The sequence below is a fragment of the Stegodyphus dumicola genome, chromosome 11 (assembly GCF_044657685.1).
Source record: "Stegodyphus dumicola isolate Sdum_Otavi_A_Nest chromosome 11, ASM4465768v1".
In the NCBI taxonomy this organism is placed as follows: domain Eukaryota; kingdom Metazoa; phylum Arthropoda; class Arachnida; order Araneae; family Eresidae; genus Stegodyphus; species Stegodyphus dumicola.
Genome location: NC_140778.1, coordinates 136,659,673 through 136,687,258, shown reverse-complemented (window position 1 = coordinate 136,687,258; position 27,586 = coordinate 136,659,673). Strand labels below are relative to the sequence as shown.

At 33.5% G+C, this 27,586-nt stretch overlaps 1 protein-coding gene across 10 annotated transcripts in view; it reads right to left on the bottom strand.

Annotated features, from left to right (window-relative positions):
• Positions 1 to 1,672: 1,672 nt before the first annotated feature.
• LOC118196041 (uncharacterized) overlaps positions 1,673 to 27,586 on the bottom strand; it is a 59,811-nt gene continuing 33,897 nt past the window's right edge. For 6 of the 10 annotated variants that reach the window (XM_085827253.1, XM_085827248.1, XM_085827247.1 and 3 more), the window contains 2 exons: positions 18,048 to 18,271; positions 1,673 to 3,142 (listed from right to left, as the gene is read on the bottom strand). In XM_085827253.1, coding sequence (XP_085683379.1) covers positions 1,935 to 2,873 — 939 coding nt within the window. In that variant the 5' untranslated portion in view covers positions 2,874 to 3,142; positions 18,048 to 18,271 and the 3' untranslated portion in view covers positions 1,673 to 1,934. Of the gene's footprint in view, positions 3,143 to 8,484; positions 8,641 to 18,047; positions 18,272 to 18,365; positions 18,547 to 27,586 lie in introns of all 10 variants that reach the window. The other 4 variants (XM_035367406.2, XM_085827249.1, XM_035367405.2 and 1 more) reach the window with 3 other exon arrangements.

Sequence of the window (27,586 nt, the reverse complement as noted above, 5' to 3'; positions counted from 1 at the left end):
GTTAGTAAGAGTGTTTGGTGGTTGGAAAAAATAAAAAACTTATTTCATTAAAGTAAATTATTCATTATTAGACCTTTTAACAACATATCATAGCAGTGAAAACTCCCAGGAGACAAAGTAGTTCAATATTCATAAATGTTTTCATGCAAAAGGAAGAAAAGAAAGATTTTACAACATTTTTTCTCATTATGGCTAATGACATATTTTTGTATTATGGTAACAGCTGTCTTAGTCAGATTTATTAAGTAACAATTTTTTGCATAACTTATGAAACCCAGATTTTAAAACTTTGCTAGGTCTGGAAGAGGCCATTCTATGAGCTGAAAAGGCTGCACTCTACTCCATGGTCGCATTCAAGAGGAACTGGGCCAGCTGGACTCAGGCTTCCCTTACACTGAAGTCGGGCGACACATTGTCGGTTTTATGAGGAAAGGCCTATGTACACCAATGCTATCACGCGTTCCGAGTGGAAAGTGGTGATCAATCAGAAGCGAGCTCAGATGTGATATTTTCTGGATGACTGGAAACTTGATTTGCCTTTCTAAAAAAGACAATCAAATTGGAGCTGCGAAAATTGGCTCTATGCCAGCTGCCCGAATGACATTCACGTGATACACAATTCACCAAAAAAGTGATCTCTTCCGACGTCGGCGCAAAACTCGCCTTTTTTGACGGGATCGTTGTATGAAATTCCCTGACTTTTCCAGATTTTGACTAAAACACTTAAATTCCCTCACTTTTACCTGAATTTTTTGGTCAATTTCCGAATTCCCTGACTTTTTCCGGTTTTCCAGGTAGCGTAGCAACCCTGATACTAGTATAAAATTGTTTTACATAATTTGAAAAATAAATTATCGAGTTTTAAATTTTGAATGAGTGGTGACGAGTAAACCATTTGTTTAAAAAAATTAGAAAACTGTTATTTATGTAGAAAAGAACCTTACGAGTATGTAGCAGATTTTTATGGAATGCTTTTAGGCATTTTTATGGCTTCATGTTTGTTTTCCTAAACAAGCATGACCATTTTTCAGACAATTTATAGAAGAACATAGCCAGAGGTTTAATAGAAGACTTGCATTAGCCAATTGTGGTATTTAATTTTTAAAAGAGAAAAAGCACATGGGACAATGGCTCTTCATTAATATATGAATGACTAACTGAAGTAATTGTAGTTACTTTTAAAGTAAAATACATGTACATAAGGCAGAAACCACGTTTTAAAAGACTTTTTTAAATTCCTATTGTTTCTTACCTTTTTTTTTTTAAATAACTGCTTCCTTTTTTCAAGTATGATTTTTGTTTAATAATTCTATCAATCCTACATACATTTTAAACAAAATGTAATTTTTTATTACATTAATTAAAACAATTATATTATGGGAAGTTCATACTTCATGCAAAAATTTGACAGTATGTTAAGCAAAATGCACCTTTATTTAGGAACACATAAAAGTCATGTACACATACAATAAAGAGAACTTCTGAAAATTATTTGGGAAAGAAATGGAACAACTTATTACATTATAAATACACACATACTGAAGCTATTTTGAAATATTATTCAAAATTGCATACATGGTAGTGGTAAATACAAGCAGTGCACTGGATGTAATATAAACATGAGCTATGCTATAAGCATTTCCATCTGGTAAAATGAATAAACACAAAACCATACAGAATATATAAGTTTTATTTAAAAATGAAGTTTCAAAATGTAATTTTACAAAATAATGATTTAAGAAATATCATTTTATTATATCATATTTGCTATCTTGATGTTTAGGAAAATGCATCTTTACGTACAAAGACATGATTAGATATGGAATAGTAAAAAGTCATGTACACATATAATACAGTGAATTTCTGAAAATACTATATTAGGCAAAAGAAGAAATGGAAGAACTTAATGCATTATTAAGGCACACATACTGATGTTATTCTGAAATATTACTATTCCGAATTCGGTCCGAGGTATAGGTAAATGCTAGGCACGCATCTGATTTATGTACATTAGTTATGCTGTAAATATTTCCATCTGGTACAACAAATGATCCACCTCCACTTAGTAAAAATTTTGATGTATGAACGCTTACTTCAACTTTACCTTTAATTACAACAAAGTGGATATCTACTCCAGGGTGAAACTGACCAGGTTTCTGACAAAATGGTTTTATTTTTATAAAGCCCCAAGTTGAATGGGAACATTGGAAACTTATAGCTAAAATATAGTCATCATTATCAGGTTCATTTGGATTAGGATAATACCATTCGAGTGAGCTAAACGGTCTGATTACATTAGCTTCTACATCCGTACAAGTTGAGTTATCCCAAACTGTGATTCTTGCTAAATCTTTATTTTCCATTTTATCATTAAATTCTTTTCTTTTACCAGAAGCTTTAAATTTTTTTCTTTTAGCATGAGTTTCCCCCTCTTTATTTATTGGTAAACTTTTCTGTACGCCTAAAATGGAAATGTCACCATTTTTCAAAAACTGATATTGAATTCTTTCATTTTTCCAATAAGCTAGTGGAGAATATCGAATACGTTTCGATTGTCTCCTGTGCTTAGTTTTCAAGCAGCGGGATTTGAAATTTTGACTCACATTTTTAATTTTTGAACTACGCAGGTCTTCCTCCTGTAAAGATAATTCTGATCGAAATGGATCACTGAGACAATTAGGATGCAAAGCTGGATCTTTGGCCAGAGAATGTGAAAAATAAGATTTTCTTTGCCATTTTTTACCATGTGACAAATTTTTATTATGCTGCTCACTTTCTTCTGAAATATGACCTTCATTACTATCAAGCAAAAGATCACTGTTATTATTCGAGGCAGAAATTCTGCTGTCAATATGTCTAAGCTTTGAACTCATTGCTTTTTTGTCTAAACTTAAATGCACCAAACTATTTTGATTTTTTTTTATAGTTCAAATGTCTGATATTTTGCTCACACTTTTCACTCAAGTTATGACCAGAATCTAATAATTCTGGATCAGTGTTTATTAAATCTTGGACAATTTTTTATTATGACTGGATATCTGATAAGAAGTTAAATATTTTTTCTCGAATTCTTTTAACATGCTTTCAGGTTAACTTAAATTACCACTTTTGTTCTTTCATCTGTTCCAAATGCTTTAAAGATCTAAAAATAAAATCAGATAATGTTACATAATAATAATAATAATAATAAAACTAGCACACATAAATAATAATAATAATAATAATAAAACTCTAATCACCGAGGCCGCAAATTTAAAGCACATACAATCAAGTTTTCAATAGAAGGTGTTGAAAATCAGCCTCAGTGCCACTGCACTTAAAGTGAAGTGAAGTAAGTGAAAAGTCACAATTATTTTTTAATTGAACTGAATAGACAGTTTTTGTTTATCATTTCACGCTGCGCGCTTGAGTTCGTGACGCAGCAGTAATGTATGCAATCCGAACCAATGTATAATCCTTTTTTTTTTTTTCTATTAATTAAATTTATTTATTTTTAATGGATCTATTAGTGATCTTACATCCTGACTCGGACAGTTGTCAAGCATCGGGTAGATGCACGAGAGCCCCTTTATTTCGATCTCACATAGGATATATTACAGAAGGCAGCAATGCAATATTAATTTATAAATTTGAAATACGATTGAACCCCCAGGTATTATGAATGAACCTTCTGGTCCCATCCAATTCCCAATACACTTAATGTGATTTTATACTACTAAAGCAAACATCCTAAGGTATGGCAATTAGGTATAACAAGCTACATGGATATCTCTGGTTGAAATTATTTTGTATTTTCTTTCCTTTTCCAGAATTTCTGCAAAATTTAACAAAAAAATTTTCTGATCCTTAAAATCATCAATGTTTAGGACGTTAGGATCTAAATTCCAGATTCCATTTATACAGGAAAACATATTTACATTGCTTTTCTTTTATGTTCACCCCTACTTTTCTCCGAGTTCTACACAAGGCTATACAAAACAGGTGCAACACCCAGTTCAGGAAAATAAGGACATAATATGTATATCTTAGGACACCACATGATTTACTCAAAGCTTTCTGATTCCGCTCAGATTCTCTGACTGAGTTATCAGACAGATTCAAAGCTGATGCTACGATGAAAATACAAGTTCATTTGTCTTTTAGAGAATGGAATTTGTTTTAGCCTTATTGGTCTGGTTTGTCTGCATATAAATGCTACCCAAGTTTCATCCTCCAAATCGCTTCAACCATTGTATGAAACAAAAAATTCTAGAAAAACAAAAAACTGCAGTCCAGAATTACAAAATCAAAGATCTAAACCTCAACAGTGAAAGCATCTGGAAATTTGTGAAAAATTTGAAAAGCTCCAACTCATATAACTAATCCATCTTTAACGGGAGTGGTTTTGTTTACAGATGATGAGAAAGCAAAACTTTTCGCTGATCAATTAAGTCCAAACAAATTTCCTACAAATGCAGTCTCAGACAAGGAAGTCATGGAATTTGTAAATTCCTGGCTAAACGCACCCAGTGTTTTAAATATGATGGACTTTGCTATGCCTCACGAAGCAAACGAAATCATCCGAGCGCTGAGACCAAAAAAAGGCTCCAGGCACTGATAGCATTAGTAATCGGATGGTGAAACACCTTCCATTTGAAATGACCTGTAAGCTGACAAGCATCTTCAATGCTGGTACGCACTTAAATTATTTTCTGCATGCATGTAATCATGCAGACATTTTTCTGATTCCTAAGCCAAGGAAACTGCATGATAATTCAGCTAACTACAGGCCCATCTGGCTTTTGTCTTAAATCAGCAAAATTCTCGAAAGACTTATCTACCACAGACTGATTGATAACATCAAGTGCTTAGCATATCATCAGCATGGTTTCAGAAAAAAACTTTCCACCACCACCCAGCCAGTTCGCCTGACTGAATTCATCACCTTGGCCCATGCACAATAAAATGAGTGTTGCCATCCTAATGCTAGACGTGGCAAAAGCTTCTGACTACGTCTTGCATCCAGGACTTTCATTCAAAATCAATCAAGATAGACCTGGCATGAGATCTCATCCTCATAATAAATTTATTCCTGAGTGAATGGACTTTTACGGTCAAGCATGGAAAGGCGATATCAAGTGTAAATAACACCCCAAGGTAGTATTCTTGTTCCGAGTTTCTACATCCTGTACGTAAATGACTTCCCAAATTCCCACGATGATGTCAACCTTCTCCTAGCAAGCTATGCTGACAATATGGCAATTGTAGTAAAATCACGTTGTCCTGACCATGCATTGACTAAACTACAGGAAAGAATTCCGGCAATGGAAAAATGGTGCCATTGCTGGAAAACATGCATCTAGCTAATTAAATCGAAAATCTTGGTCGTCAGAAAAAATCGAAAGTGAGATATTCTCAAATCACTTTATTTGGATCTTCTGCCCTGCTTGTCAAGAAAACCACCTTTTCAGGAGTTAGGGTAAATCACAACTTCACCTAAAAAGATCATGCGACCCAGGCCTGTGGGAAAGCCTATAGGATCACGTTCAATCTTTTTCCACTTTTATAGAGCGATAATCTATCACTGAACCTAAAAAAAAAAAGACTTTATGTTTTGGTCATCCGACCGATTATGAACTATGCCTAGCCTACCTGGGCCAATGCCACAGATAAGGATATTAAGAAAATTCAGGTAGTGCGAAATAAGTTTCTTAGCACAATCATTGGTGCCCCATATTACATCTGAAATAAAAGTCTTCATTTCGACCTGAAACTTGAAACAATTCAGGATTTCATCAATAGGATTAATGAAAATTTTTTCGCAAGGTCTTTAATAAACTACCCAGCAAACTTTGCCGAAGTGCTTTCCTGCAAAACTTTTCCTTTTCATACAAATATAAAAGCTTGTATTTTTATGGATAAAGCAATTATTCATAGTTATAAATCCACAATTCAAGAAATCATAATATTATGCTAAGTAATTTGTCATATAAAATTATTAACTTATAATTAATTATTAATGGAACAACTGTAATTAAAACTTAATATGATTTCTTTTAAAAAAATTCAAGTTGTTAATAACTTTTTGTGAAAGTAGTGACATTATTAATTGGTTTCATTTTATGTTTCTTCATTCAATCTATAATTTTGCAAGTTTAGATAATCTTGACATTAGCTAATGACAAATGAAATAGTGGAATTCGACTGTACACAAGGGGATTTTAACCAGTGTGACATTTCATAGTTTCAGGAGGAAATGCAGTCAGCCCTTTATTTACCTGTTAAGTTAGTTTATGAATAGAATAAAACTACTTTTATAATACAGAATAGAATAAAACTACTTTTATTAGACAAAAAAAAAATAATAATAATAATAATAATAATAATAAAATAAAAATAAAAAAAATGCACCATGACGCACCAAGGAGATATAAAGCAAATTGGACACAAATTGATATGCATACAGGTTTTGACGGAAAATGCAAAATTTTACGTTTTGGCTGCCAATGAATGAACGGTTGTCGCTACAGTGCATCTGATCTGCGCAACTGGCAAGATATTTAAGAGGATAAATTACGATTAAAGGTCATAAATTCTTCATGAATTACATTCTGTGTACTCTGGTAAACAATAACTATGCTTCGCATACAGATGCACGAACGACATGCGCAGATGTCAAAATTTGAGAGAGGTCATGTAGTTGGGCTCAAAGAAGCCGGTTGGTCTTATCGGCGAATAACTCAACATTTGAGCAGGAGCGATGCCACTATTAGACGATGTTAGCAGGAATGGGTGAACCATGGCCGCACACAGCATCAAGAAGGAAGTGGTAGGCCTAGGGAAACTACAGAACGTGAAGACCGAGCAATCGTCAGAGCGGCACTCACAGCCCCAGATGCATCATTATCATCGATTGTAAGTGCTTCAGTGACCGCAAGGACCATTCATAGACGGCTCACAGAAAGGGAGCTGAGGTCACGGCGACCCTTGCGCCGAGTACCATTGACCTCCGTAAACGTCAAGCCTGTTTACAGTGGTGTCAGGCTACTTCGCACTGGAATGTCACTGAATAGAGTAGAAGTCTTCAGTGATGAGTCCCACTTTGAACTGAGCCCCGATGACCAGCGAAAAAGAGTCTGGAGAGGTCCCAGACAACGGTGTGATACCAACCTGACTGTCTTCCGGCAGACAGGCCAACAACCAGGTGTGATGATCTGGGGTGCCATTTCATTTTATAGTATGATGACCCCTTTGGCTGTCATCTGTTGCAACCTTACAGCATAGCGGTACGTCAACGAAGTTCTAAGGCCCGTTGTGCTGCCCTTTATGTCATGCTACACTGGGCTTACATTTCAGCAATATAATGCCCGTCCCCACACTGCACATGTTTCTACTGCCTGTCTTAGTGCTTGCCGAACATTACCTTGGCTAGCAAGGTCGCCAGATCTCTCTCCTATTGAGCATGTTTGGAGCATCATGGGCAGGGCCCTCCAACCAGCTCGGGATGTTGACGATCTAATGCACCAGTTGGACAGAATTTGGCATGATATCCCTAAGGAGGACATCTGCAACCTTTATAAATCAATGCCAAGTTGAATAACTGCTTGCATAAGGGCCAAAGGTGAACAAACACGTTACTGACTGTTTCACTTTGTGAAGCTCTATCACTTCAATAAATCATCCAATTTTTCTCAAACTATAATGCTTTGTTTTTCTGTATATGTACATCACTTCTACCAATTTTCGTCCCATTCGGATAACTCCTTCTTGGTGCATCTTTTTTTTTTTTTTTGTCTAAGCGTGTATTTATGAATATTTTCTGTGTTTTTTCTTTTTAATTTATACAATTTTAAGAAATAATCTAAATAAATGTATACAGTGACTCACAAAAGTGTTCGTACACTTACAAGCATCAGTGAAATATTGTTTTATTCATTAATACAAATTTAGAATGAAATTTTTATAATAATAATATTTATAAATTTCTCTCAAGAAAACTACATTAATTATTTTATGAACATATTAAAACCTTTTCTTGAGGAAAATCAATAATAAAAAAGGAACAGAAAAGTTACCCCACAAAAATCTTCATACGCTTTAAAGAAATCTGCACATATTAGTAAATATTGTAGTATTTCTGTCAGTTAATATTTTGTAGTATGTACTGCAGTATTTATGACAGCTTTCAAATATCTAGACTACTGTTTTTAGTTCTTTTTTTTTTTTTTTTTTTTTTTTTTTTTTTAATGTTGTGTCTTTATACTCTAATTCTCTCCAGTTGTGTTTGTAATGTTGGGTTTAAATCTGGTGATTGAGGTTGTGTTTACAGAACTTGTGGACAATTATAGACACCCAAAAGGTGAACGTTGAGGACTGTGTGCTTATCATTATCCTGATAAAAAATAAAGTTGTTTACAGCATCTAAATTTTAGGCAGATACTTTTAAATTATCTTTTAAGTATTTAAATACAGAACACGGCTCATTATCAATAAATACTAAATTACTTAATCCTGATGTTGACATGCATCCTCACACATGACACGTCCTCAGCCATGCTTTACTGCACCAACCAAGGTCTTGGGTTTAACACGTTGAGTGCTGTGGGTTTCACCGGTGGCCGGCAGGCGACTTGGCTACAGCACTGCAGGGACCACCGTTGACTGGTGAGGAGGCCAATAGTAAAAATGCATAATTAGAGTAAATATCGATACCTTTTTAAATAATACCATTGTTTCTATAATGTTTTGAAAAATAATAAATCACAAAAATTCAAATAATAAACCACAAAAATGGTCTACAGAGCCTCAGGGTCGCCGGTGATCCCTATCACAAAAATTGCATTAAACACAATTATATAACTCACTAACCCTCTGTAGGTACTATTTTAACATAATATACTTCGCATAACAAAAAAAATTATTGCTGGCGTCATGAGCAAAACACATAAAATGCGAGCGGCAGTCAACGTGTTAAGCTAATTTTTTTTTTCTTTTACACAATTATACGCCCATTGGAATAAAAAATGTTAAATTGGCTTTCATCTGCATATAAGACATGATTCTAATATGCTTTGGGCTTATTTACCACTGATTTTGAAAAGAATAGCCTAAGCTTTCCATTTTTTGCACTTCCAAAAATTGAATTTCAATCCTAATGATAAAAAATTACCAATTTTCGAATGCTGTTCATTGTTTCCTTATGACAAGCCACCTTTAAACTTTAAAGAAAATTTAGCGATGCAAGCAAAAATTAAACCCAAACAACTTTTTAAACATCAACAAAATGGGGGGGGGGAACCAAACGATGGCCAATTTTATTTATGAAATTTTACGAAATGTTTCAGTTACCACTACTTTTACGGCGTTTCATTTATGCCTCCTTACATTTTCAATTTTAGAAACAAAAAATAAGTCAGTATTAAAAATTAAAAAGTTTGGTTTCATTCAAAGTTGCATGGAGATGATATGAAAACATTTTGGGCTTTATATTCGAATTCAGTTTCGGGTTACAGTGCTTTTTCTGCAAATTTTTGAAGTCTGCTAACACTTTTGTGAGACGCATGTATTTTTCAAGCTTTGGAAAGGAGCGAGGGGGATGATCATCTAACACCAGTGAATTGGGTGCATGGGGCAAAAGAGGTTCAGAACCAATGGTTTAATAAAACTGAATTTTAACTTATTGTTTCTAGGTCAATGTAAGAAATGGTACTTAACGTATTAACGCCACCGCAGCAGAAGTTGTGCTGATGCGCCAATAAAAAGCAATCCTGTTGTTTGCATGCAGTTATCTTTTGATTTCCTTTTTGCCTTGCTGTTTGCTGATTTTTGACGCCATTTTTTAGTGCTATGAAAATGCATCTTTGGGATTTGCCAAACACAGAAGACGATGCAATTTTATTTTTTCAGGAGAGAAATATTTTAATAAAAAAACGAAAATGTATCAATTCGCATGATATGAAACTCCAGTTTGGTAAACGTATGTTTTTAAAATGTAATTTAAGTCAGTGTGATCAGCAAGTGGGACTTAAAAAAGACAACTGGTTTGAAGGAAGCAGAATTCTATTTTGTTCAGCTTTGATATTCATATACTGCTGGTGCAAGGAGTTGATGTCAGTTAAATTTTGTGAAACGCAACTTAATTTATTGAAGAAAACTATTATAGACTGGAACAATTACATGCATGAATTATGTGTCTTGGATATGGAGAATAAAACAAACAAGAAGGTAGGTGGACCAGACTGCATTGTGGAAATTGATGAAAGTTTGTTTACTAAAAGCATAAAAATAATTGTGGTTGAGTATTACCCGAACAGTGGGTGTTTGGTGGTATATGTAGAGAAACAGAAGATTCGTTTGTTGTCACTGATACAATTTTATTGATCCTGATATGTGAGTTCATACACAAACAGTTGAGAGAAAGTGGGGCAGTACTAAATGGAGGAACAAGAGACATGGGGGGGCAGCAAGATATCATTTAGAATCTTATTTAGCAGAGTTCATATGGCGACAACATCAGGTCAAAGAAAATAGAGACTGTTTTGAATCTATGCTAAACTCTATATCGGCCCATTTTCCACTGAAATCCGATTTAATACTTTGATTTTAAATAAAGTGTTTTGAATTTTGAAAGTATTCTCATTTTAAATAAAGTGTTTTAATTTATGATTTGCTGCAAAAATTTAGGTGTAGATTGGCGGCACTTAAAAACCTCCTAATCCGCAGCTGTAGTGGAGTTAATACGTAAGTACCTAAGAAACTTATGTTAAAAGAGAGAAGATAACACTTTTAACTATTATCAATACATTACTACAGAGCCTAAATTGCATCAGAGCATGGTTTCAGTACTTCTCAATTTAGATAAAAATTATAATTGTAGCCGGAATGCACCAAAGCCCTCTCATTCTTGAAAAATGGATTTTAACAATTAGTTTGCCTTAAAAATGGTTTTAAATTCCTGAATACATGTCTGTCTCTGCGAAACTAGCATTTTGATGAAAGTTGAGACGGCAGAAGAGCCCCACCCACATGTCAGAGGTTTATTCTTTAGGAAGTGCAATGAATTTAAATTTGAAAGTTCTATGTGCCCCTGAAAAGCATATGTGAGAAAACATTTTCGTTCATTCTTCTCAAGCAACAAACAATTCGTAAATAATTTTTTTTTTTTTATTGCCGAACCAGGAAACAAAATCTTTTGACATTTCAGGTTAGCATGTATGATGTCATGATTTAAATTTAATGTTAATACAACATTTCATCAATATCAATGAAGAAATTAACGTGCCAATAATATATCATGTCAGTTATCTTAACATGAAACAAAAGAGTTGCCAACAGCAGTGATTTATTTAAAATGCTTGACATTAACGAACATTTTTCGACACACAGTGACAACACATGCAATCACGTGCTTTCTTCAGCATCAGAATATGACCTTACATAACAATAATATGTTTAATATTTGGCAATGTTATTTTTATTTCATATTTTGTAAAACTTACAATTTTTTTATTAACAAACTCTATGACTTGAAAACGAGCAGTAGCAACACTTTTCAAATGAAAGCATTTTTATCTCCAACATGCGAGACTGTTGCCACTTGGAAAAATGAGTGCAAAAACTAGTGTTTTCAGAGTTTTTAATTAATATCTCGGCTGATTACAGTCGCACAAAAGCGGGAACAGTCGAAATGGCTTCCCGTAAACTTTAGAAATCCAGAGCAATATATTAAATGTTTGGCAATGTTATTTTTATTTCATATTTTGTAAAATTTACAAAATTTTTATTAACAATCTGTACGATTTGAAGGTGAGTGGTAGCACCACTTCTCGAAATGAAGCAGATTTTTATCTGCAGTGTGCGCGACTGTTGCCACTTAGAAAAATGAGGGCAAAAATTAGCCTTTTCAGAGTTTTAAATTTTAATATCTCTGCTAATTAAAGTTGTATGAAGATGAGAACGGTCGAAATGGGTTCCCACGAATTTTTGGAATCTGGGGGTGCCTCTCTCGAAATTCAACCCACCACCATTCCAGAGGAGATAATGCCACAAACAGACAAACAAGCGCAAATTTTTAATAGTTTAGATTGACAGGGTTGTAGTCAGATTTCTTTCTCTTTGTTTTCATGCTTAAACATCTCCGTTAAGATATCCAGTAGCCACGTTCTTCTTTTATTCAAAAATTCCTTTCCACATTGCACTCATTCTCATGATTTTCTCTGCTCTCCAATATCTCTTCTCTCAAATCACTTCTAACTGCCCCCCGACGAATGGGTCATCCCTTGGTAGCACTCACTTCTGACATAGTTCAAAAGACTGGCGGTATTTATGGGAATGAGATGGCTGATATGCTTGTGAAAAAGGGTTCTCCAAAAGCCAAAAACGAGTGCCAGCCTCCATTCTATTAAGCTTCTGACATCGCTAACATATCAAAAGACTTTTAGAGATTTTGCCACTCGGGCTAGTGAGGGCAAGCCTTGGAGTGTTCTCTCATCAAACCCAGCTTTTGTTCCTGACCACCTGCGAACAATTGCGTTGCATCTTTTAGACTATTGACGGGACATGACTGTCTAGAGAATCATTTATTTCGCATTGGACTAGGTGATTCGCCGTTGTGTGTTTTATGTAATAGTGGATGGCAGAACATTTGGACGAGTGTGAAGCACTGACAAATTTTTCTTGTAGATTTCAGCACTATTGGCAAGCAAGGATTTTAATGGCCTAATGGCCAATGTAACTGGCATTTGACAAATAGTTCAAAAGACTGTTCTACATTTTTCTTCAAGTTAAGATGTTCTATGCTTATATATTTCTTACTTCTTTCCATAAAACATTCTTTAGCATAATATTAATTTTAGCAATTAATAGGAATTACACTTTAGAACAATAACATTCTTTTTTTTAACAAATCAGAACAAATTTTATAAACTTGATAATAAATTACTGTCAATATAAATTAAAACTGGGGAATGAAATTATATAGTTTTTCAGTTCAACATAAAGAAAGCTTATTTCTGCCAGAAAGCCTATAACTCTAGATCCTGGCATTTTCATTGAACAACCTATGTGGTGTCAAATCAAAAGACTCAAAGCTGTATTCAAATCAAAAGACAATATTACATACACTACATTATAATGTAACATAATACATTCTGCTTACAAAATCATTTTTCTTCTATGAAAAAAAAAGTGTTAAGTATAATTCCAATGAACACTTTACCGACCGCTAGCGGTTCAACAACGTACGCACGTCCGACCAGCCGCAGATTCTCCCTGTCCTGAATAACTGCCAGGACAATCTGATAAATCGACTAAATAAAATTTTTTCGCTCATCTGAACAGTAAATTTTTTAAAAACGGTGTGAAAATGTGGAAGTTTTCTAAGCAACGCACTTAATGCGAGTGAGCAATGTACCTCAATACTAATAACAAAATGCGGATGCTATAGCAAATAGCAATTGTATATCACCATAGCTATCGATTGATAGGGTTTTTTTAGGTAGCCCCGAGAAAAAAGCGATTAATAGGCTATCGGTCGACAGGCGTTGGCGAAAAAAGCCGATTAATAGGCTATCGGTCGGTAGGCTTGGGAGATAAAAAGCCAATTAATAGGCGATCGGTCGGTAAAGTGTTAAGAAAGTCATTTCAACAATTTAAACAAACCTAAATATTAATGTAATTAAACGAAAAAGTCTGATATGGACAGCACATGACTTCCTTGTACAGCCTATTAAATTATACACATTTTTTGCTGTACTTCAGTTAAACTTTGTTTCCTCAAATTATTCTAACTTAATTAACAAATCCCTCAAGGCAAGTTGAAAATGACATCAAAACTTGCAAACTTCGAAATCAAACATCCTGGTCAAATTTTGTTGTATTGGAGTAAAACATCTTGAATTTTTATAACAAGTATAAAACTTTCTCAAATATAAGTATAGGAAGCAGAAGAACACATTAGAAGTTAAAGTATTTGTCAATAACACTTTTTTTTTAAAATTAGACACTGCCAAAACATGAATATTTTCATTAAAAATTCATTTCATTTAAAAACCTTTTGTAACTGGAAGTATATAACTTTGACCATTGATTGTGAAAATGAAAACCGGGTGAGGACTTTAAAGCGGCGTAAAGGGATGGGTACAGAGATCTGCTTAGCAATAAAAAGGGTCCATATGGCTTCTGGAATGGTCAAAGTGGATATTTCTGTTGAAATATGATACCAATAATTTTTCACAAATACAATACTTCCTTTAATTCATACAAGGAAATAAAAGCAAAACAGGTCTGTACTACTGTGAACTGTCACAAAGTGCATACATTTTTAAACTGAAAAATCACAAGACTGTAAAAATTTAGATTGTTGTATGCAGTATCACTAATTATGTTAAAGAAACTTTTAGTAACTGGAGTAAAATAAAACTCTTGATGATTTAACAAATAAAGAATTTACTAATAACTATAATCCAAAGATACAAATAATATTAGCAATTTTTAATGATTGAATTTTAAAATGGAGTACGAACTGAATTATGATAGCCTTCTGACAGAACACAATCATCTCTCTGAGTATAATTTATTGTATTCCTTTCGGCAAAAGCTACCACTACAAGCTTCAACAAAGAAAAACATCAAAATCTTTCACAATCATAGACAATATGGATGAACCGCTAAAAATACCTTAGAAAAGACAAAACAAAATTTCTTTGAGCATGCAAATCATTTAATAAATGATGAAAGAGAAGAAAAGGAACTTGGAACTAGCTGTTATGCTGCCACGCAGCTATTATAAAATAGCTCTTTCTAGCTCATTAGAGAATCCTCAATAGGATATAACAAAAGTAAGAGTTCCTTACATGATTTTTCCAGGGAACATCATGAAATAAGGTAGAAAGCGAGGATGCTTTATCCTCCAAAAAGCAGAAAACATTGGCAAGAACTGGAAGTGGGTGGCGCATGCGACTCCATCTGGTGTAATCATGGGGTAGGAGGGGCCAAAAGAATACTGGGATCATTAACTGGTGAATCAGAAGTATTAGTCATGTGAGTTGTGTCAGCAAGTTTTAAATCCATGGTATGAGAAAATTAATTTCTAACAGCAATTTCATAAGAAGATGTGGGAATTAAAGCAAACACGCAAAAAATGCAATACTTTTAACTAATGTAATCAATTTGAAATATGGGTGGACAGGGATTAAAAAAAGTTTAAGATCTTAATGATAGAATAAGGCCTACAACTTTCTCACAGAAAACTAATTGCAATATATATATATATATAAAACAACTAATCCTTACTAGTTATGAAATCCTTACTAGTTATGGGATAAGGGAGATACTCAGCATACAAAGGTTAAAGGTACAAAACTGACATTATACTTTCCGTAATCACAATGAATATGAAATTTATGAATGAACCTTTGAGCAATAATTGCAGACTTATTTATTACTAACAATTTTTTAAATTCTTATTTCTGATTGAAATTCAGTAAAAAAATGTATATTTTTTATATAATTTCTGCATGCTAAAATATATGAAAAAATTATTCTTGATTGCCAAAATAATTCACATTCCTACTTATGTAATTTTACTTTACAAAAGAACCAAATTACATTAAATGGGAATAAAACAAGAAAAGAGAATTTATGAATAAAACAGTCTTTGCTTACATTCTAAAAACCAAATTTTAAAATGTTGCAAAAACTCAAGCTATCCAAATGAATGGCTTCATCCAGAATCGGATTTAGACTTGATAAGTTCCTAAGTTATTTGATATACAGGGCCCTTTTTCAGTCTGTTACACTACGGGGGCCTAAGCTATAGCTTGTATGTAAATCCTGCACTGGCTTCACCAAGCACCCTTCCTTCTATTGTTGTTATTTGTATGATACCAATATTTTTTAGAATTGATGTCAAGATACAGCACAAAGTCCGTAATCCGGACGTCCATTATAAGGAATGATCTATAATCCGGACCTCAAAGGCACAAACTTTTTTTTTTTTTGTATGCTTTACAGATGCGCATAATGCGTTTACACATGCACGTTATAACGGATGGTATTAGCTAGGCTAAAATTATCTTACTGATTCTAAGGCATTTCACTTAATGTTGCAGATTGCTCTGTTCCCTAATCTTCTAACTGGATTCAGCTTATTACTTTTTTGCAGACTGTTAGAGCAATTTTATAAAAATTAAGCTTGAACTTTTGATTATGTCAAAAAGAGTTTCCAATTCTGGAGCTGCCAAAGGACCTACAAAGCAAGCATGTTTCCATGTATCACTTCCAATAGTGAAGAAAGTGACAGAGAGGTTATTGAAAAAGAAAAAATTTCGATTGACAAGTTAGTCGATATTCTCGACACAGCAATTAACAGGACTTAAACAGTGGAACTTCGTAACTAAACAAGAAATTATGTCTGTTTATAGAATTAAAGAGAAAGTATTAGCACAAAAAACAAAGCAACTTAAACAACTTACATTGAACGAAATGATTAATAAAGTAAACAAATAAATATTAAACTTTTTTTTTTGTAAATTTTGATACCCTTAGATCATAATTGCTCTTTATTTCATAAATTACGGTTTCATATTTTATATTGTATAATTTCTGCATGTCATCTTACCAGATTTAAATTGATGATCTATAATCCGGAAAAACCCCTAATCCGAAATCGCTGAAGTTCCGACAAGTCTGGATTACGGACTTTGTACTGTATTGCATATCTGTACTGGAACATGAAATCAAGGCTCTCTATATAGCCTTTCTACTTTTAACCTCCTTTTTGGTGATTTTTTTTACAAATTTCTGACCCTAAAAAAGCATTTTTTTTTTTTTTTTGCTGAAAATTAATTTATGTTCTACCCTAAATGCGAAAATGCAAAATATTTTTGACAGTAAGCAGGTTTTGATGTACCTACAGGTGGTTAAATATGTGATATCCTATCCACTGAACACCAGTTTTTCCTGCAATGAATCCAAGTTTTAAATAAAAAAAAAAAAAAAAAAAAAAAAAAAGGTGATACTATATATTTTAATTCTGTTGTTTTGACGTGTTTAATATAAATATCTACATAAAAATAAATATTAAGGTTACGTAAAAAATGCTTTAGAAATGGTTTTCCAAACTTACTGTTAAAACAGCTTACAACCTGCCTAGGACATCACAGCATAAAAACCACATTAATCACAAAACCAAAAAATCACTTATTAAATCATAATAACAATAAAACTTTTTTGCTTACTTTATAAAAAAAATTGGCTATGAATATAAAAAAATATCTTGAATGGTTTTTTAGTTGAGATTCTAACAGATATCAATTGGATATTCATGGATATTCAAGACGGGAAATCTCACTGCAAATGTCGTAAAGAAACGAGGACTAGTCTCGCTATGTCTTGGCAATATTCAAAAATACAAATATAATCACAGAATTTAAAGTGACGTATGAGTAGTGACAAATTCAGTTTCAACAATAGAATTTTTCACTTTATCACACGGCATGCGATGCCGACCCTATGGGCACAAAAATACCGAACGTTGGAGTTGCGATGCCGACCTAGAAGGGGTTAAGGCTATTTTTGTCCTGGGCTTGTTGACGACTCTAGTTTTGGCCCTTTCAATTACTGTGTTTGTTTTGTTGCTATGTTGATCGACAGAAAATAATTGCTATGAACCAATGCTGTAACCGAGAGAACTGTCAAGCAAATAACATGCAAACCCAATATATCTGTTGATATGATGTCCAGTTTGTCTTATTCTTAACAATATCCAGATGGATGGATCTGGGATAATGGAAAATTTATATCCAAATCTTTTACATGGGATAATAGGATTGTATGGCAATGCTCCAATGAATGTATTTGGTTGTCATTCTACCAGTAAATTAATTTTTTCTGAATGAATTGCAGAAATTTATCTATATATTTTACTAAGTTTTTTTTAAAACAAATGATGGATGGCTATCTATTGCCTGTTGTGATGTAGACAATGTATTTAATTGTTTTCATAAAGTTTAGGTGTATAACAGAATTCCTTAGCACATTTTAAGAGAAATAAAATGAAGCTATTTTACCTGGATGAAATATGAAAGAAATCAAATGAGATTCTTGCTGTGCTGCCAGTTGATTTACGGTAAATTGCAGTATGAAGTTTACTTCCAATTCTTATACAATCCAGGTATACTGGATGCTAACTTCTTTGTTAATAGTAATGTGCTTTAGGTTTGCCTTCTGAATATTCCAACTGGACAATGGTATCATCAGCACATCTGTTCGAAAAACAGGTTTTTTAGAAACTCTGTAAAAGAAAAACATTTTATGTACTGCATATAAATAACAGAGAAGCAGGAAGACATTAGTTTGATTAATTTAACTGAGATTAAAGCTCCTACATAGAATTTTTCTTTCTGTTTGCATGCCTGCCCACTGGTTTCAAAACACTATAAAACAGTGCTTAACATGGCATTTATGATTCTTGCCTTCTGTAGGATTGAAACCCAGGTAGTTGAAAAGTCGCAGGTAAAGCTGACTACAGTAGCCAGCTCCTCTATAACCATGCCAATAGGGTGGCTCCTATTAAATGTAGCTCATTCAAATCATCTGGGATAACTAATCAACTAGATAATAAATACTAGTAACAAAGATGCACTTATAACTTCATTATAAGTATATAAAAAAGGTTTTATATACATGGATATTTAACTCACAAATGTATAAAAGGGGATATACATAATCTAGTATAAAAAATGTATTCAAGAACTCTAGCCTAGCCTATATGTAAAGAAGGACCACCACATGGAGGATGTACAGAAATGTTTTTAAATATTAAAATAACTTTTAAAACACAGAAAGTCACTAGAAGTTGAGTTCACGTACAGTAAACTGATTATGCTTTAATATATGACACCCAATGCAGCATCCTTAGAGGTGACATTAGTGATGCTATTGGAAAAAAAAAAAAAAAAAAAAAAAAGTGAACATTAGTTGCATTACCAATTTAAAATGAAATAACACCCTGCATTACCAACAGCATGAATATAAGCCCTGAAATGCAAATCCCTCATCCAATCACAAGCATAAATATATCACTAAAGAGGCTGCAAAGTGTGGAATTTTTAAATGAAATTTCCCTTCAAAATAGTTATCTGTGGATGATGATACATGGAAAAATTATGACATAACTTATCTTTCATATAAGATACAATGGTTATGGAAGATAAATTTTGGATTGTAAATTGACAAGTGGACTCTATGCTAGAGGAGATGGTGGGGAATATGCAGAAACATATCTTATTGCATTGTAGGTTGCATGCAACTGCCAGAAGTACATTTAAAGTGAGTTTAGGCCAGTTCAATTTTTGCTGGCCTCCTGTGTTCTATGATCTTGTTAGGAGTTCTGACACCTTTGTAGTCTTGTGCGACTTTGTTTTTTGAACTTTCAGTATTGTTATTTATATGATTGGATTTTTATTTTGTCATTCTATTATTTTGCATATTGCCTATGTGTGATTACCTTATGTATTGATGTTTTGAACTGTTGATGTATCACTTTTCCTTTGTATTATTATTTTTAAGTATTTTTCATTTTCATTATTTCAAATCGGTTTATTTTCTTTTACAAAAGAATTACATAGTTTAATTATTCATGGTATGTTTTAGTAATTTTATTATAATATTGTTTGTATTTTATATATATGTAAGAGAAATAAAGAATATGTAAAGATTTTAAATTAGCAGCGTAAATTAATTTCATTTCTCTATTCTAAAAATAGCAACATCTATTTGCACTGCATCATTTCGAGAAAAATCTATGTCATATGACTCTTACCTAAATCTGGTGATGTAAATTGATCTAAAACTCAAGCAGCCAATAATAATTTTACAGCAATATTAACTATCCAATCAAAATGCTTTGAGAACCAAAACTAACTCAGTTTGACTTAAGATTTCATCCTGAACATTACACACTTTCTTTCTACGCTTTGCCTTAGCTGGACTGCAGTCTGTCTGCTTCTTCTTTTTTGCTGCAAATCTATCAAAAATGTAAGCCATTTGAAACAGGCACATTTAATGTGGTGACTTGTGTGTAGCCGTAACATGTTGCTGAAAATAAAACTGAAGATTTAATCTGCCTTTGCCTCCAATTTCTTAGTAATTATGGATCAGCACTTCTACGCCATCAAAATTCCTCCTCCTGCTCTTCAGTTACTTCTGACTGTGTTTTTATTACATGTATATTTTTTTTTGCTCTCTTCAGGCCTAGATTTTATGTTTTTATTGTTGAATTCTTTGTACTGTGAGTTATTTACTTGCATCTGTAAGCCTCGTGGAATACTTCGTGGAACACGGGGGGTTTTGTATCTGTTTTCTTGATTTAAAAAAATACATAAGCTGTTTATTTAAGTCTAAGCATGGCAAGTTATTCCAAAGAGCAGTATTGTGAGATGGTTCTTTTTTATGGGAAATGGGGTCATTGGATAAAAAATACAGCATGGCAGTATGCATTACATTTCTCTGATTATTCGTGTCTTACTGCAGCAATTATAATCAATGTCTTTCAGCATAGAGAAACTGGGAAGTTACAACTCGTCACCATTCAAAGAGGTCAGCACCAACAGGTACACATGCACAGGCTTTTTGTTTGGTCATGTATGCAAATTTTAGTTGAATTGTGGCTCATCTGTACAGTGCAATACTAATGCATCTTCTGCTGCCAAGACAGTATTAGAGGTAGTATGAGTGATAAAATTCTTGACTAACATCACACAGATGCAAAATTTGATCATAATCAGTTGTTAAACCAACATAACTTGCAACACTATTGGGAACCTAAAAACTCATTTCCAATAAGTTGCAGCATTGTTAGGTGTGAACTACAAAACACAGCACCTGATTTCTTAAATGACAAGCTGTTGCCTATCTGCTTTCTGTGTAATTCTAACATAATGATACTCCACTACATTAGGTGACATCACTATGAAGCTTTTTACTGGACAATTTCAGACACAGGATTACTGATTATGAAATTATTACTGAGTATGGAAGTTGCACAAAAATTACCTCACATAACCCTGATTTATTTCTTAGTTTTAGCAAATATTTTCCACCACCACACACAACACAAAAAATGGGGGGGGGAGATCAGTAGAAATGTAAGAAAATAAACTGTTAACTTATTCATATTATTATGCCTATTTTTTAATTACACATAGTGCTGTTATATTATATTAGTAATTTAATATTTGGATTATTTAAATGCAATATTTTTATATAACTATTTACTTACTTGCTATGAGATCTACCTTCACATTGATAAATTTAGACACATTCTGACAACTGAAATATTCCTAAGAACTAATATTGAAATGAAAATTTAAAAACATAGATTTATTTATAAAATCATAAACTGTACAGAACAATTTCTTACTGGACTAACATGACAGAGAAAAATTCAATGAGATATCATATCGATAAATGAATGAGAATTCTATAACATTTTTCATTGAATTTTTGCAGAAAATTATTTTGCACTTTACTAAAGAAGTTATATAACTAAAGGAGAAGAGAAACACGCTAATGTGACAATCAAAATCATAAAAACAACCTTTTATTTAGCGTAAGTATATTGAAACACTCAATCGATTTTGAGGGCAGCTAAAGGTCCCTCCTCATCAGGAGAAAGAAATATACAGAAAGAAGAAAAATAAAGGGGAAGGAGTCTCAGAAACATGTGGTCCTTATTAGCACTGCACGTGGTTATAACCAGATTTTTAATCAGTGGCCGCCTACTTTTACTGAGCCAGGCTATTTGATCAAACATGTAACACAAAGGACAACAAAAATTAGCGAAGTTAAAAATAGGGAGCGAGGGGCAACTGCATCTTCACGCTCAAAATCTGAACTTCGAATAATGGAAAGCAACCACTGAACAGATTTTTATACACTCTGGTAGTACGAAACGTGAGGAGGTAATGCCATCTATCGGCAAAAACAACTGAATTAAGATAGTAGAATTTTAAAGGCATTAGGAAGGACTGGATTGGACTTCAAATCATTAACTAAACATGCTAAATCTTTGTCAATATGAAAAGCCTCAAGAAAATCCAATTCACCTATGGAAGAAGCCTTTTGGATAATTTTTGCAGACCCCAAGTCAAAATTATGGTTAAATGTCCAACTACGATACAGTATTGAAGACTTGTTAATTTCGCATTTCTGGCATAAGATTCATGTTCCTTGATACGAAACTTCAACGCTCTTTTTGTTTGGTACACTTTTGCACTTTTTGACAGTTATAAAGAGGATTTAGCCGAGATTCTATCTATTATGAATTCAATTGATCCAGCCATCCAATTCACTCTTGAAATTGAATCCAACAATTCCCTCCCCTTCCTTGATATTCTTATAATCCACAACAAAACTGATTTTAGCACTAATGTGTACCGTAAACCCTTTGCAGTTTGTTTACCACTCCATGCCAAGTCATGCCACCCTGTTAAGCAAAAAATGGCTTCTTTTTACTATTATGTATTCTGCGCACTTAAAGTTTGTTCCTCTGAATCTTTGCTTACCAATGAACTTAATTATTTGAGAGCAGTTGCGATTGACCGTGGATTTTCTCCCGTGATTATTGATAAAGCCGTTAAAAAATTTTCAGATTCCCAACAAAGAAGACATTCCACTGTTAGAAATAATATTAATGACCTTGTCGTGCTTCCATTTTATCCTTCTGTTAGCTATAAAATTGCACGGATTCTCCAGAAATTCAATTTTCAAGTCAGTTTCTCCCCTATTAATAAAATTCACCCTTCGATTCTAAAAGATTGCATTTCTGTCTTGAATTCTTGGGGAATTTATAGTATATCGTGTCAGTGTGGTTTAAGATATATTGGCCAAACAAAAAGAGGGTTGAAGTTTCGAATCAAGGAACATGAATCTTATGTCAGAAAAGGCGAAATTAACAAGTCTTCAATAGCGTATCATAGTTGGACATTTAACCATAATTTTGACTTTGGGTCTGCAAAAATTATCCAAAAGGCTTCTTCCATAGGTGAATTGGATTTTCTTGAGGCTTTTCATATTGACAAAGATTTAGCATGTTTAGTTAATGATTTGAAGTCCAATCCAGTCCTTCCTAATGCCTTTAAAATTCTACTATCTTAATTAAGTTATTTTTGCCGATAGATGGCATTACCTCCTCGCGTTTCATACTACCAGAGTGTATAAAAATCCGTTCAGTGGTTGCTTTCCATTATTTGAAGTTCAGATTTTGAGCATGAAGGTGCAGTTGCCCCTCGCTCCCTATTTTTAACTTCACTAATTTTTCTTGTCCTTTGTGTTACACGTTTGATCAGATAGCCTGGCTCAGTAAAAGTAGGCGGCCAGTGGAACTCTGATTAAAAATCCGGTTATAACCACGTGCAGTGCTAATAAGAACCACGTGTTTCTGAGACTCCTTCCCCTTTATTTTTCTTCTTTCTATGTATTTCTTTCTCCTGATGAGGAGAGACCTTTAGCTGCCTTCGAAATCGATTGAGTGTTTCAATATACTTACGCTAAATAGAAGGTTGTTTTTATGATTTTGAAGCTATATAACATTTAGTTTAAAATATGTTACACTATTCATAATTCATTTAGCCCCACAGGTGTAAAAACAGTTAATTCTTAGGGTCTCCTGAGTGTTGGGGATCATCTTTCAATAGCTCGAAAATCAAAACAGTGCTGTGCTCGTTGTACACAAATTCACATAGATAAAAGAACAAATATGAATTGCCCAATGTGTACTGTTGGGTTATGCAAAGAATGTTTTGCCATGTACCATACAATGTAAGAATGCTTTATCCTGTACCATAGAATGTAAAATCTCGACATTCTCATAATAAATTCAAAAAGTTTTCCAGAATAATAAGGCGTGCTTAAAGTAAGTCTATCGCTGTGTGTGGGACATATGTATCCCACCATTAACTACCTCTGGGACATATGTGACCCAGCCTTTGATGTGAAAACTGTGTTATGTCAGAAGTTACACCTATGCACCTCAGGCCCCCTAGCAGCATTTTCTGTATATACTGAGGAGAAGAATAAAATTATTCATTAGCAGAATACTGTCCATAAAAAGTGGTCCATCTCAGATGAAGATCAGTGCCCATTGAAAGTGGCAAAAATAAGTGCCCATTCTAAGCTGCAAAAATAAAACGGACAAATTAATGTAACTAAATCACCAAAGAGGCATTATAAAAAGTTAAATACAATGACTACTGCAGCATCGATGAAAAGCTAGATTTTGATGAAAGCTTAAAAAGTATGGAAGAGCTGGACTCATCTCTGGATAATGTGGAGGTATAGATTAAATACTTTCTTTCAACAATTAAATTAAATAATGCTTCTAAAGTTAAAGACAGTGGTGCATCAGCACATAACGACAGTGAAACTTTCTGAAATGTAAAATTACCTGAAATTCCACTGCCTGTATTTACGGGAAATCATGCAGACTTTAGAGCTTGAAACAGCAGTTTATTTCTTTAACTGGCGATAATAATGAACTGAGCGATTTACAAAAGCTCCATTATTTAAGGGCCACACTAAGGGGAGAAGCGAAACAAATAGAAACAGATCAAGACAGTTATAATTCACTTCTTAAAGCTCTTGAAGCTCATTTTGAAAATAAAAGAGCAATTGCTGATTCTCACATACAAAATATATTAAATCATGAAAAAAAATCAACAATGAATCCCCCAGGGAATTACGTCATTTCTTGAATAATATAAAATGTAATTTGCGCGCATTGAAGGTTCTGGAATTTGAACAATGTAATTTATTTGATGCTATATTAATGAATATATTGCTTCAAAAATCAATAAGGAAATGCGTAAACAATTCGAGTTGACATTAAAAACAAAAGAAGTACCCGCTTTAGATGAATTTTTAGGTTTTCTGGAAAACAGAACTTTCAGTACTAGAAAATTTGTATAAAAACACTAATCAGAAACCAGTACTGCGTAAATATACTATTATTTCAGGTCAAGAGAACATAAAACCTAAGAGTGTAATGGTAAATACAGCGAGAAAAAATATGAAACCCTGTATATTCTGTAACGTGGAACATTCTTTACACAAATGTTCTAAATTCCTTAATACGAGTGTCTCAAAACATAATTCAAGAATCGAAGTTGCGCAAGATATGTTTTAAATTGCATAAGGGACCATGCAAGTCAACATTTACGTGTAGAATTTGTAAAAATTCAGATCATAACAGTTTAATTCATGTTGATTCAAAACCCAAAGTTTCTCAGACTATTCCAAATGAGTCATCGGCGCCAATAAGAATGAAAAAGATTCCCCAACTGCGCAATGGTCTGCAGAAGTCTTAGGTGCTATATTAACCAGTAAAAGTATACAAACTGGGTTACTATGTATGATCTCATTATTTATTGAAACCACATGTGGGAAAAAAGTAAAATTAAAAGGAATATTAGACTCTGGAAGTAGCTACAATATATTAAGTACTGAAGCGGCTGATGCTCTGGAACTAAATAAGCAAAAAATAAATACAACCATAACGGGAATAACTGGAGACGAATATTTTGTGAAAAACAAAACAACCGCAAAAATCTCCAATAAAGACGGTGATTGGTGTAGGAATTTATCCTTTTTTATTTTACCTCGTATTATGGGGCTTACACCTACAAATAAAATTGATATTTCTAAACTAGATTTCCCAAAAGAAACTAAACTAACAGATCCTACCTTTCAGATGCCTAGCAAAATTCACATATTATTGGGGTGTGAATAATTTTTTGATTTGTTAAAAGCAGAAAGATTCAGGTCATTTGATGGTTCACTGTTGTTACAAAATAAAGTGTTTGGTTATTTAGTGACAGGTTTGATCAAAAATTCAAATTCTTATCATTTTTCTGGGTTAATTTCAGAAGATAATAATTTAAATAAGTCTATCAAACAATTCTTCGACTTATAATCCTTTCCTGGTGATCACGCTAAAAATGTATGTGATAAAACTTTTGAAAAGCAATTCTGTGAGGAGCATTTCATTTCTACACACAAGAGAATTGAAAAAGGAAGATATATTGTAAGGTTACCAGTAACTGAAGATAAACCGACGACGTTGGGAGTATCGAAGGGAATAGCAGAAAGGCAATTAAACTTAATTTGGTAGAAATTAGATTAAAATAACCATGGCAACGTTATATAAGGCATTTATGGATGAGTATTTGTCCCTTGATCACATGGAGGTAATTAGAGATGATGAGTGTTCCAATATAATATAGAATATTATATCCCACACTATGCAATGTTTCATCCTGAGAGTGCGTCAACTCCCCTCCGTGTCGTCTTTGATGCATCTTCTAAATCAAATCATGGGGTTTCTCTCAATTCTATATTGTTAAATGAAGGAACTGTACAACAAGAGTTATTTTCTATTGTGGCCCGATTTCGCCCTCATAGGTACGCATTTAATGCAGACATAAAAAAAAAAAAAGGTATTGTCAGATACTAATGGATGGAGTTGATAGAGATTTACAACGGATATTGTAGAAGAGTATGTTTGCTCCCGTGTAGACATATAGATTGAGAACAGTAAATTATGGAACGTCATGTGCTCTATTTTTAACAACTAGAGCACTGTGAGCATTAGCGGAGGATGAACAAGGGAAATTTCTTCAGGCATCAAAGGTACTAATTAACGACACATACGTTGATGACATTTTATCCAGATCTAATAACTTAGAAGAAGTAATGAAATTGCAGATTGAGTTACAAAACCTCTTAGCTGCAGGAGCTATGGAATTACATAACTGGGTTTCCAATAATCCAAACTTGTTAAATGACAATAAAACCGAGGAATACATATTCTTATCAGATCAACCTACAGCTAAGACGCTTGGTTTATTATGGCGACCTTCATCATATTGTTTTAAGGTATCTGAACAGTTGTCCAACAATTTTACAAAACATGAAGTCCTTTCAACCATCACTTGACTCTTAGACCCATTGGGTCTTATCGATCCAGTTATTACCAAGGCGAAAATATTTCTTACAAGAAATGTGGAAGAATAAACTCAATTGAGACGATCCCATTCCACCAAGTGAGTTAAAAGTCTGGTTAAAATTTCTAAAGCAGCTACCAGAAATTAATAAATTAAAAATTCCTAGATATATTCTTATATCTGAAGCTATCATTATTGATCTTGATGGATTCTGTGATGCATCGCAAAAAGCTTTCAGTGCAGTAATTTATATTGTCTCAAAGGCCAGAAACAGAGCTGTGAAAACAAGCTTACTGTGCAGCAAATCAAGAGTTTGCCCAATTAAAGCTCTAACCATTCCATAACTGGAACTGTCAGCTGCGCTGCTCTTGGCCCAATTTGTGGCAAAGGTGCCAGTAATTCTTCAAATCCAGTTCAACCACATTTATCTTTGGAGTCTTTGTGTTCGCCTGGATCAAGATGTTTCCTGAAAGATTAAAAACCTTTGTGTCTAATCGAGTTAAGTTGATAAATTTTTTGTGCCCAAATTTTGACTGGAGGTATGTTTCAACAATTGATAATCCTGCAGACATCATTTCCAGAGGTACCTCAGCTACAGAACTGTTGAG